This window comes from Lasioglossum baleicum, chromosome 4 (genome assembly GCF_051020765.1).
Source record: "Lasioglossum baleicum chromosome 4, iyLasBale1, whole genome shotgun sequence".
NCBI classification, from domain to species: domain Eukaryota; kingdom Metazoa; phylum Arthropoda; class Insecta; order Hymenoptera; family Halictidae; genus Lasioglossum; species Lasioglossum baleicum.
In genome coordinates, this window is record NC_134932.1 from 18,280,748 (window position 1) to 18,294,733 (window position 13,986).

At 38.6% G+C, this 13,986-nt stretch overlaps 1 protein-coding gene across 1 annotated transcript in view; it reads left to right on the forward strand.

Annotated features, from left to right (window-relative positions):
• Nucleotides 1–1,738: 1,738 nt before the first annotated feature.
• The window catches only part of LOC143207821 (myelin regulatory factor homolog 1), an 88,460-nt gene continuing 76,212 nt past the window's right edge, over nt 1,739–13,986 (forward strand). The window contains exon 1 of the mRNA XM_076421630.1: nt 1,739–2,337. Coding sequence (XP_076277745.1) covers nt 2,289–2,337 — 49 coding nt within the window. The 5' untranslated portion in view covers nt 1,739–2,288. The remainder of the gene's footprint in view (nt 2,338–13,986) is intronic.

The window sequence follows — 13,986 nt, forward strand, 5'->3', positions numbered from 1 at the left end:
AGTACAATACGTTTATTATATAAGTTATAAATCTAACTAGACATAACGTGCTTCTGTAACGCAAGGTAAAATTCATGACGTATTAATGACAGTCCTAAAACAAGTAAATTTCATTTTTGAAGAAAAGAAAAAGAAATTGTCAAAGTACGTTGAATGACCTGAATCTCATCACTAACGTGAACTTCATCGATGCGTGATATATTGAATCAAGGTTAAAGTCACTATATAGCTTTCACATCAAGTATTATGTACAAAATCGAATTATTTATTTCTATTTACTATCTCGAATTAATGTTTAAAGGAAAAGAAATCATGGTGTAATGTCATGAATTTGCATTGAAAAGAGTTGTTGCTTTTATTAACGATTAGCAATTTGTTTATTCAGTTGAAAGATTAGTGTGTAGTTGACAATAAGTGTTATTTAAGCCTTTAAGATGTTGCAGTAAAAAAAATACTACTTTGTTAGCATGAAAGGCAATAGCTGAATGGTTACATTTTTCAGTGAAAAAAATTTTCTTGATCGATCAAGCAAATTCTATCAACCTATAGATTCCAAGCATTGTAACAATACCAAAGTTGTTACTAGTATTTAACTAACTATGGTGTACCGTGAACAGATGCATTGCAGACTTTGCAGAATTTACGATGAATAGAAATTATTGTTTGAACATTGATTCGTTCTATGTAATTGACTCTTGTCGAATGCCAGTGTAATCCAGTGTAATTGTATTAGATTAAGACGTTTCGATAACGAGCTACTACGAACCATCTCGGCATTTGTATTAAAAATGTATGTGCCGTAGTCAAGTCGGTTGTTATTTCAAACATAATCAGTCTATTCACTGGAGCTACCATGTTGTGAATTTTTGTTTTTATTCAAATTATATGGATATAGGATGCCTCAAAGTTTTACCTTGAATGCGGTGTGAACGAATGAAATTTGAGCGGAAGATTGTGATATGTATACAAATATAAATATATGCTTGTACATATATTGTACAGAGAGTAAAATATATTTAAGAGAGTATGTATTTGTCTAATAAGCAAATCAAGAGTAAATTATTTATGAATATGTAACGCCTTAAGCTAATTTAATGTAAACGTATTAATAATGTAACAACAATAATAATAATAATTTAGAAGCCCTTTGGTGTTCAATTGTACTTATGTAACGTAATAAATGTTTATAGTACCCATGCAATATCTTTGTACGCTACTTTCGGATTTAACCCTTGTTGGGTCAAATTCAATATTGACTTTCGCACCAATAATTATTTATTTTACTGATTTACATTTGTCAATTACATGGTATGTTTTCACAGTAGGTTATTAAAGCTACATATAGAATTATATTAAATTATTAAATCATTTAAGCTTACTTAACCATGCAATTTGATTTTTCAAGAAATCATTTTAAATTTGTGTTGTGTACATTGATTGAAAACAAAACGAACTCTCGGGACAACATAACAACTAAATTATACAGATTGAGTGCTAAGTTCTGAAGTAACAGAGAAAAACACAACTCGGATCGCAAAGGGTTAACAATATTATTATTAAGGGCTAACGCATTTCTCTTGTATCCGACTTTATCGGATACTCTATCGACGTAATCGCGCGCAGTTTTCAAACTCGCCTCGGAGGAGACTGGATCGCGTCACGTGATCCGCTCGTTCTCGGAGCGACATGCACGGGGCGCGTTTGCATGTATTACATTCCGTGCGCGTGTGGTGTCGGCACGGAACTCAAGTTTAGTCCGCGCCTCGGGATTCTACACGGCTCCTGGTGTGGCGAGCCAGTGTCAGATAATACACGGAGAAATCGTTTACGCGTAACATCGCGAGACTACCGAGAGAAAAAAAAAGGTCGACAGGTTCACGGAGTGTGCAACAGCGTTCCTTTCGTTACCAGTTTTATTTCTCCTCTCGCGCGCGATGGTCTCGTTATCGTCGCTATCCGCTGTGCCGATTTTCGCGGAGGACCGTTCGTAGATCGTGTGTCGCTGCGCTCGAAGGTAATACATACGGAGAACAGTGTGACCACACGGAAGTAGAATCCGTGAGCGTACTCGTTCGTGAATATCGTGGGAGCGACGGAGGGAGAGGGACAAGGGAGCAAGTACAACACGAGAAACGGACAACAGAAATAAAGTATCGGAAGTTATAGTTGCATATGCAATGTTGTGTACTATGTGGGACGTAGCATCGAGTGACATCGTAGCCTGGAGACAAAATGGGGCCCGCTGATCGGGCCCGGAAGATCTCAGGGGTCCGATTAACAACGGAGGTATGGATGTCATCGGGGACGGGGACGAGCAGACCCTCCAGGCGATTCTCGGTGAGTAGAACGCTGCTTGCTTGCTTGCTTGCTCGCTCGTCGAAAAGGACGCGCGAATCGAAACGTTCTCCGACAAGCCAGTTCGCGACGATTGACAACCGTGACAGTTAAACAGAGTGTCGCGAGTCCGTCGCGGATCGCCATGTACACCTCCATGCTACCATAAACGCGCTCGTACGATCGTGTTGGTTCGGTTGCTCCCGTGCATTGACCTTAAACGCACCGGACACGGCTCATCGTGCGTTTTCGTGGCTCTGTCGATCTCCTTGCCGATGACAGCGGACAACGCACGGTGGTCCTCTTTACCAAAACTCTAAATTTCATACGATCTTCATGGAAATCGGTTGTTTCATGTTTTCGGGCTTGCAACACTCAAAAAATGCAACATTCAAAATGGAGTATCAAATACCTCTCCAGCAAGCATTGTTTTGTCTTTGGACTTTCACCTTAATTTCAAACTATTTTTGTAATTAATTGTGGTAATACAATATACATATAATTGTAATAGAATGTGATAATACACAGCATAATCAATTATGAATATGGTTTTAACAGTGAACCTACCACGGTCAAATGACCGGTTTTATATCCTATAATGATTAAAATTGCACAAATTCATTTATGAAGAATTTATTATATTGAAAATTACGGATGATCTCAATAAATTTACGATCGACATTTTTTTTGGGCAATACTTACCAGATACTGTTAGGGCTTGGTTTATTGATAGCAATAAAGCAGTTTTCTAAATTATCGAAGACGCGTTCTTAATGAATATTAACTACCTGCATAGGTGGACGGCATATTTGAACCTCGAATATTTTATAAAATTGCAAATATTCGCAAAATTTTTCGATTGGATATCATTAGATGTCATCTAACTTTATGTTATGAATAGACAGTAGATTTTATGCAGTTATGACAAGAAAAAGGTGCAATTTAAGACACTAAAATATTAGAAGAATTTAAAAATACTATTACATTATTTTCAACTTATTAAACATATTAAGAAAGAAAATAAGTTTCTACTTCACTGCAGTTTGTTAGAATTTAGGTAGAAAATTTTTATTTTGTATAGTGATCCGCTGTCTGATCATGAACCTTGATCGAGCTGGCACTCCGGTGACCATCACATCTTGTTCTCTACCGTTATACCAAAACATGACAACGATTTTTGACGTATTGAGGAGGAAAACAGAAGACTTAATTTAAAGATATTGTGCAATTCTCACGTGGAAAGGTCATCTGTATAACGTATATTTTCATGTTGAAATGTAATATAAATGATCTTTTCGAGGATAACCTTTAGTTTGACACAGTAAACATGTTGCAATGTTTAAAAACTCGTCAACTTTGACAGTTCATATTGAAACAGCATCTGATACTCTGATGTGTAAATCACAAAATATGCATTTTGGCCAGGTTTTCGGAAGAAGGGATCACTGTGCGACGCGACGGGACAAGACCCGGCGTTATCCTGCTCCACTTTGACCTTCCCGTTTCGCAACGGTCTACTCGTTCGCCGGGCGGAATATTCTCGACCGTAATGAGCGCATTGAGAGACCGGGGCATACATAGGTATTATCTGGCATAGTGGTTGAACCCGCTAACGGAACCCGGTGAAAAATACCGAGTTCTACGTTTTCGATTCTGGTCTACGTATACTGATTTGTTACGCGTGTCCGATGCATCGGCGCTCCGGACGCGGTGAATCAACGAATCAAGTGGTAATATCCTGGGAATCAGACGCGGCGTAAATTGTACTACTCGAAATAATTAGCGGGACGTTTGTACGGAGGTGGGGGGAGTAAATCGAACGCCAAGGATAGACTGTCACTTGAACGTGGACGTAAACAAATTCCGCGGACGCCATTACCGATCGTGGTTCTTTACTTTTCTGCAATTTTTATTTCAATCTTTAAATGTACGATTTCTCGAATACATTAGTTTATAATAACAAAACTATTATTTCTGTATGTACACGCGGTAGCCTAAAAGTCACCATTTGAATTTGGTATTTGTTTATGAAAGAATGTTTGGACATATTTATACGAAGTTACATTGGAGTAATATGATTGAAGAATCTAGACTACTTGAAATCATTTATTGTTAATTATTCATTTTTTGTTTTAAACCTTCATCTGAATATTATTCCATCGATGTGGAAGTTGAAAGAACTCGAAACATCATTTTTTTTTTGACAATACAACGTAAATATAGGTTTAAGATGTCAGGGGAAGTAGATGGGGCAATTTCAGCGTCGTCAACTTCATTCAGAAATTTTTCCTGAATCGTGGCAGACAACTGCAGCGTTCTTAGTTCGCTCTGATTGATTTCCAAAGGAGAGTGCTTACGTGGATACATTTACCCTACTTTTGCCTTGACTGTGCTCCTCCCCTCCACACTCGCGGAAAAACCGCCTTCGCATACCTGTTACACCTTTGGTTCAATGCATCGTGCTGCATCATTTCGTACCATTATTCGGTTGCAGCTATGCAGATCGCTGCTCTACCTTATACTTACACGGAGAACGCCGGAAATGATTGGGTACTGGGGAAGTCATAGCGATCTTCGGATTAAGATAAACTTAAGTGGTCTATCATGAGGTTGTCTTCATATTTATTGTTATTTAAGGGGATAGATTCGTTTCCAGGATTGCAAGGGTACGGGATGCGCCTACTCATTTTTCGATAATGCAAAGATGGGGTTTTTTAGTAGTCAAAAGCGCTAGATAAAATGTCAATCTAGTAATTTTCATTATTCGGCAACATGTAGCCGTCGCAGGTTTATGAAAAAAATGAATAATGCAAATTACGCCTCGTAAACGTAAAAATGGGGTTTTTTAGGGCAATCGCGGCCTAGATTGCTCTTTTATCTGGCGCTTTTGACTACTGAAAAACCCCATCTCCATTATCGAGAAGTGCCCACTTAGGAGCTACCCCCTTAAGAGCTCGTCAAACAATGAAATAGGATTATAGAAAACATGGTATATTTTATAATTAATTGGTAAATTGATGTATGCAATTACAAAACGGAAATTTATACATCGTATAAAAGTTGCATCAATTTCATGCGAATAAAAATTTAATTCCCAAGTAATTTATGGGCAGTTTACGTTGAACAATTTAGTTAGACAAAAATGCCACGATCTCATTCCGCAGAGGTTCAAAAACGCGCGGAATTCGTGTAAACTCTGATTCATGAACAGTACTTGAATGTACCTTACGTGAAATCGACTTGGAATAATTAGAGAAATCATTTTCAGGCTCGTTATATTAATGAACATTCGGCATTCTAGTCTGTATTTGCATCTTTTTCTGAATACTTACGGTCAAAGCTGGTCTTCCGTGCCGGGTGCATTCACCTGCAACGAGTGCACTGAAGCATTCTTCATCTGGGTCGGAGGTTGCAGCGCAGCGTCAGGTTCTCTCTGTTTCACTTAATCCCTCTGTGTGTTTATCCGATTAACTGCGAGTCATTGCTTTGCCGACAAATACGATTAAACGCGTTAATGCGTGTTTCATAGTTTCTCTGTTGCGCTATGATCTTTATTACGATGCTCGGAGTAATTGGAAGAACCTACATTTTTGCTGCATGATTCATAATTAGCGCAAATGTTTATGCATACTTGTCTTTCATGAATGGCAGGAAATGAAGAAAATGAACTTCTCTTTAACACAATCTCCGTGAATTACAACTAGAAAGACTCATTCTGTAGAAATATTTCTAATAGAATATTTAGATCATATTCTCGTTTGCGAATATAAAGTGTTCTTAGAGGTACATACATGTTTTATTCTACGAAGTAGCGTTGATAAGTCGTATTTAATTATTTATTATAGCAATCTTAACGCTTTCATGCATGTATGTATAGTCTTTATATCTTTGAATATCCAGAGATCGAAAAAACGTAGAAAAGTTCGGCGTTTTAGGTCGCCAGAGCTAGAAGACCTCCTTAGAATCCACGAACGAGGATAATAAACTTCTGTTTAGTATTTACTTCTGCGAGCGGTCTATGAAAGTTGAAATTTACATAAGAATGCGCCGTCCAGTCATGACCGATTAAAATACTAGTCGCGATTTCTGGAGCGAGTTGTACGCGCCGCAATAATTCTGTGCTAACCTGTCCCCGTTTAATAATATCCGACCGATGCAATTAGCCAAAGTTTTGAAAGGAAATTACGGCTTCTCGCCGGAATGATTATCATCCCAGAGGCGAGTGAAGTTTCTCGGGGCAGATAGTATTACCGCAATTCGTCGGTCTTTGCCAACAATTCCAGTGTTCTCTCTTCGCTAGCGGGCCGACAGTGAAAGTCGCGGCGGTGAACGTGCTTTTCCGTTTATTTGAAATTAACGGCTCGATACTCCGGTGTATAACCTACTGGCTGTGCGCGCTGCGAACAGTTCCATTCACTTTTGATAATCGCCCGTCATTAACGTCTCATTCGGTTTGCGAGTATGTATTTCATTCCTCATCGCGGAACGTCGCCGGTTCCCGTCGATCAGCGCTCTTTCAAAAAGTGCACGTTGCACAGTGGAGTGTTTGATTGAAAATTATTTCAAATCTTGTGTAAGATGAAAAATTTTGGTTGTCTAAGCTATTGGAATATATGAACAACACTGTATCAGTTTTATTTTTAAAATTTTTCTGAAATAAATCTAAATGTTTCTGAAATAACGCTCGGCTATTAGGATCGTTTATATGTGACGAAGATGTTCTGTTAATTTTTTCTTTCCAGAGACTTTTTAGACAGGTATACATTATAGTTTTCAGCAATTTTCACTTCCTTATTATTATTCCAACCTAATATTTATCTGTTTAAAATTATTCAAGTTTGAAGATGATGAATAGGAGAGGGGATAGAGACTTTCTTCTTGCGAAAGAAAACTGTGTTAATTAAAAAATGCATTTGCCATTTTTTTGTGATAAGAAAACCGTTCAAGGCGTACTTGTATAACACAGCAGCTCTTAGAAACGTAATTATTAAACGATAACAATAAACGATGAAAAGCAATAGTTGTTTTCGATTCATTCAGTGGCGGTTGATTAACCCTCTCATGGCTAAATTATTTTTTACATAGTTTACTATTTATCCACTGATCATCGTGATTGTAATGATGCTACATTGAAATTAATTCATGTTTGAGTGCTCAAGTAGGACATGCACGCTCTATTGGCAACGAGAGGGTTAAGAGACATGAAAACAAACGTGCGAACAGATCCATTCTAATTATCAGCTAACCACTGTCATGTTCGGTTTCATAGAACTAGTGTTAGAGCTATTACTTTTTGAGTAGAAAATTTCATTTATTCAAATGAATACAAATCGATTTATGTACATAATCTCACACAACACAGTTTCCACAACTATTTTCTGGAACCTAACTCCATTGTTAACTCCATTGAAAATCTTAATGATTTCTTTCTCAGGTATTTTTCATTTGGCTAATTCTTCAATCGTCACTAAAAGGGTTAAGGGGATCCATGTGTAGAGCATAAAAAACTCGGATTTTGTGGATATTATACTACCCCTTATACTACCTTATACTATTAAGGCGTTGTTTTGGTTATTATATTATCTGTTTCGTACTAAAAAAATATTTTCATACTGTTCAATTAACCAGTAAAATATCTCCAAAGTTCCGAAAGTAAATATTAAATATTTTTTTTGTAAAATTTACAGTAATTTTAATAATCTACTCCAGGATCCCCTTTGAAACGAGGGTCACCCGTACTCGGTCAAAGAACGGTAATACTGATCAACGAATTAACAATGATTCGGCATCAGGAAAGTCGTGAGAGGAGAGTTCGCGATGGTGCGTTGGTTAATGAAATTAGTACGGGAACGGTAAATATAGCAGCCAGTACTTTCCTCGCCGCTAATTAATTCTCCGTGCTAAATTATGCAAGCTCGGTCCGCTCTTGCGTGATCGCGGACTCGCATAAACGGTTGCGGCGCGTCTCGCTGGTTAGTATGAACCGGCGGCGCGGCGTGGACCGATTTCTACGCAATTTCTTCGCCGGAGAATCACGTTGTCGTGCGATGGGTCTTCACCCTGTACGCATGGAGTCAAAAGAGCGGCTTTCCTGATTCGGACGCTGCCGCTTATCGGCAGTCAGCGCAGAACGTAACGACGCAAAATGAGCGCTAATGGCAACGTGCTTGTACACGTGCACACGTACACATCGCGACGCATCTATGCAGCCGGCTCGGCCGCGTGTGCGTGTGCACCATTCACTGTGTAGAAACGATAGAGCCGCGCCAACTTGTGACGCGATCCCGTTCGCGCGTTTCAAAAACATGCGATTTTTCAAGTTACTCGGCAAGAGCGTTATGAAACCTTGTCTCCGTTTCTGTTGAATAAATAAATAATCGGAACGGTTCCGCTTTGGATGGAACCGAGCGAGACCCTCGCGGACGATTATCAGCTTGCACCGAGTGACGCGGATTCTTCTTCTTCTTCTTCTTCTCGTCACGGTCTATCCGGATACACATTGTATTGGATAATTGTCAGAGATCTCAAGATCTTCCGTTTTTCATTAAGCTCAATCAGAAACTGTTTGACAGAAGCTGCATGGCTCTACATTAGGTTTATCGACTAACCCTTACGTCAATATAACCGGATACCTACTTAAAACTTATTTCATGTTTTTGTGGATCGATAGCAAAAGATCATTGTAGATTTGTACGTTCTTAATTAAATTTGAAGCATGAAAATATGCGTTGATTTGAATTTTTTTTTTGCATGTTAGATACATTTGTTGAGCAACATTATGGATTAACCGATTGTTACCGAATTTTCACTGTACTGCAAATAGCAAAAAGGTAATCCGTTATCTGTTCGTTACCTTGAACCACTCAATGATTCATTACTGCTGCATTCAATACTCCTGTATCATGCCAACGTTATATAATAACTAATATACTATTAAAATAAGTTATGTGGTGAATTGATCTGGTATCTTTAGAAGTGTAATGTCTAACCTCAATTTTACCGTATTTCTAATATTATATATTTTTAAAACGCAATAAAATAAGTAAACGAAATCTTACAAAGTTTTTCTCCAAAAACGTCTGTTCAAGTTTTTGATACTGCTTATCCATCTGTCGAATGATGTTTGTTCTTCACTATAATAATTCTTGGAAGTCTCCCACTGTTCAAACTCAACAACCAAAGGGTCTAACTCGCTGAGAAAAGTGTTTCGATATAATTGGACAACAAGAACTGACGAAATCATGTTTGCGTTCTCATTTCCGAGAGCTTCGTTCTTCTGTACCGAGGAATTTTTATAGTTGCACGATCTACCCGTTGATCACAGATTTATCACGGCCAAAGTGGCAAAAACTATGGCTGACTTTCAAGTCATTGAGCTGCATAGGTTCGTTCCCATAAAAAAGGAAAGAGCACCGAAGTCCAGCTCGGTTGGCTTCGCTCGACGATGTATTGAAAACGTTTTACCAGAAGCCATAACTGTAAACTGCTCGCTAAACGCGCGAATAAACACTGGTCTCTTCCGATTTTGTGTAACGCTTCTTGGACATAGTCGTCGGAGCTTCTTTGCTTCGAAACAGAAATCCTTGGAGTCGGAGAAGAGAAAAAGTGACTCTCTTCGAAGATGCTGCTACGTGTTCGACTACATTTTAATCCGTGTCCGATTCATACAGGCGCATTCCGAACCAATAAAAAGCTTTTTTCGTTTTGGCATTTGTGTCACGGTACAAAATCTGCTTTAACACATTGTTTGCAAATTATTTTTTTTGGAAATTGATCCAATTACTACCAATTACATTAATTTAATGAGAAGTTAAGATTTATGGTGTTAATTACTTTTTAAATTCTCTTACATTTCGCAGAAATTAATATTTATGTTTAGAAATAATTTGATCATTCAAATATGAGTGACAGTGAACGTCAAATAGTATTTTATTATTAGGTTACATTATTTTATAAGATACCGTACGCTTTATGCATCCAGTATAAAATGTGTTAATGAAGAGAAAGAACTTGGTCAACTTCCTAAACAAACGCGAGATTTTTCGATCGACTTCATAACATTAATTGCTCCCGGTGAGCACTCTTCGGCACAGCCTTTTTTGCGTAAACGCTTATGCTGTTCCGGCATTTTGTTTCCTTTCTAGCCGGCGGTCTCAGACGAGCAGAAATGTAGGAAACAGTTTCTCTCGTCTTCTTTTTCCTTTAGCTTTCCAAAAAGTTAAGAACAGGATTCTTTCGATGGTTCACTTTGCACGGTGAAGATTGCGAGTATAATGCTACAATACAAGCGAAACGTTTTTGAACGAGAGAATCCGTGGATAATTGATTCCCGGAGTGTATTTGCATTCGTCTTGACTTTTTGATGTTACAGTAAAGCGTGATGCAAGAGTGAGTCATTTGGGACCGTCCCGACAGTTATTGATTTTGAAGATTTCGATGTTTTTATGTTACAGTGAAACACGCACGTGATTTTCACTATTACTTTTACCAGGTAAAAATAAATGTTTATAGTTATTTCGTTCTGTAGGGGTCGTTACATGAAGGACAAAACTGTTTTTCAGATGGACTTAATCGAGAGATTTGAAGGTCACCTTCATTCTTTTAAATAGAACTACATAGTTACTGTTGAACATTCATGATTGTGACCCTCTACATGCTGATTTCAATGATTATGGTCATTCAAAATCACTTAGGATTGCGAGCGTAGAAATAGGTGAAAAAAACTAATCGATAGTTACGTGAAACCTATAAAATTCGCGTGATAGTTAATGTGTTAATACAAAAATATTCATATTCATAGTGATTTTTAATTTATTTTCGTTATTTATATTCCCAACCGAGAGTGACCTTGAATAACCAACCAAGGTCATAAAAATATGAAGTCTACGATCTGTAATTGTAAATGTTAACCAAGTCCCCTTGAAAACAACTCCTTCATGCAATAACATTACCGGAATTAACTAACTATAATATCGAGCATTTTTGTTTATCTTTAAAATTGGCGTGGTTATTCAAGTGACTCATACTGTACATAGAAAATGCGTAAAACAACGTTAAACCGTGCGTCATTTGCTACTGTCACGTATAGAGTTCACAAATCATTCTTAGATTATGCTACTGTCGGATAGAAATGTGAAATCACTTGTCGGTTTTCTGTAAAATTTTATCGTATAAGAAGTCGAAGATCGAAAAGTAATATTTCTAGAAACGAAGCCGTTATCTCGTCGAAATTAATGTAATTATTTGTAGTTACGCGAGTTTGTTGACTCAACAAGTATAGCTGTGTTTTCGCCGATTGCGCAACAATTGTCAACGTATGGATCTAATGCTGAAGTCTCCCATTTCTGCACTGTAACTTCAATTTTTCGTTTGCGGGAGCTCAAAACAGCACAGTATTCTACAGTAACAAATTATTTGAAAGGAATGATTCAAGGGATAGAAAAATCAAAGCGCAAGTAATCAAACTATAAATTGTGTAAAATAAAAGTTTCTTCCTTTCCTTAAAACTTTTATGAAAATGATATACTTCTTCAAATTTTTCTAATCTCTCAACTGTTGCAAATGTTTTTGTTAAATGCATAAAATTCGCACTCTAATGACAAATTAGCGGCATTTCAATTGCTATCAGTCAATTCCATATACATTTGTAAAAGAATTACAAAAGTAAACATATAGTTCCTGCACAGTTTCACTATAACTAAAAATTAAATTAAAACGTTTGTAATAAATTCAATTTCGCGTGTAATAAATACAGTAATCTAATATTCCTAATTAAATCGAGTCTATCCAGTCCGTGTACACGAGCTGCTCTTAAAGTATGATAAAAGAAGAAGGTAAAATCATCTGTTAATCCGTATCAGCAGCGATCTGTTCTAGAAAGCACTGATCGCTGTACGTTTCGACAGAAAAATGTTTGAAACTTGTTTGCTCGGGTATGTTGCACACGTAGAACATGACCAACGATAACTGGATCCGTTTATCGATCGGTGCGAATATCCTCCTACGTTTCCGTTCTTCCGCGGATGAGCGCATCTGTCGTTCTAGTTTCACCTTCGTCGAATTTGTCTATAAATAGGAACGAATGGTAGGTAAGCTGTACCGGTAGCACTAGTTTATTATACTCCATATAGTAATGGCGGCCATAAATTGCAACAAACGGTGTCGTCACGAGAGCCAATTTACTACTTACTACTTGCGCCCTTGCGTCTCTGCGAACGTGTCTACTTTCGTTCTTTTCTAACGTTGATATACCGAGAAGAAAACATATTCCCGGAATCATAATACACAAAGTGATCGGCAACTGGCGGTGCAACTGAAAAGAATGTGATTCTATGAAAAAAAAATAAGTAAGAAATGCGGAATAAAATTTTTTCAAGCTTTGTTTCAAGAAAATCAAATTTGACAATCTGCCAAGTTCGCGTGCTCAACATTTGTAAAACCGATCGGTTATGAGGTTATGAGTTATTTTAAATTTCACGTCGTAAACTCGAGCGAATCCAGTATTGTTGCTCATTGGTCCTATTCGCGGTCCATGGCTGACGTTTTCCCACTCGTGGACCTTAGTTACCTTATCGACAATTACTTTGTGTATACATATTTACCTTGTTTACGTGTTAATTATGGGATTGCCCGAAGAAATTCCGGAGCTACCTCGACGGCCCTGAACACGTCGAACTTGGTTCTCTCGCAGCTATCAGCTCCGAAGATCCGGGAGAATCCTCTTTTTAGCGGACGGCGCGTGCCCGCTCGACCTTCCGTGATCGTTCGCAGTTGCTTTCGGGATTTTATTTTCCCAGGAAAACGTATCGATCCCGGGGGCGAAGTTTATTTTGGAGGACAGGCCGCGCGCCAGCGACAATAAAACCGTTCGATCGCGGTCTTATCGGTGATCGCCGGACATCAGGGATGAGTTATAGCGAGTCGGTTGCACGTTATGGCCGTCGAGGAAAGCTCAGCGCGCAAGCTGAAGACGCGCGCCACCCACAAAAGCACATTGGTCGATGAAAAGCTCCGCGGATCCGCCTTTCGGTGAAAAGCTTCGAGCATGCGCCTCGTTTAGGTGCGCGAGTAGTCCCTGACAACTATTGGCTGCCGCGTTATTGGCTGGTTTTTTTTTCGCCCCTTCGTTTCGGACTACTTTCCTGCCATGCGAGCCAGACGGGCCATGGACAACCGCACACGACCAACATAAATAACAAAGAGACACGAACGAGCATTTTGTCAGTCGCCGGGTATATTCCTCCTCTCTCCGATCCTCTAAGTACACGCTATTATCTGCTGCATATCGCGGGCTCGCGATCCCGAGGTAACCGGAAACGATGACATTTTCTTTCGAACGGACCAATTGAAAGTTTCTTCGAACGCCGGATACGCAGACGCGTGCTTTCGAGTGATTTACTCGACTTCCTGGCCTCGAATCCACTTTCTTTTTTACGAGGAAACGCACAGAAGTGACAATTCTTCGTTTTCAAAGGAACTTTCGGAGAAAGTAGATTCTAGATATGATAAACTCAACATGTATCTGACCGGCATTCATGTTCTTGGATTATTGGAATTCGTTTCGACACAGAGAAGCTAGAGTTCTATCTATTCACTGCAAGATACAAATTACTAACGAGTAGACTGCGGATGTTATGCATGTACGACATTAAC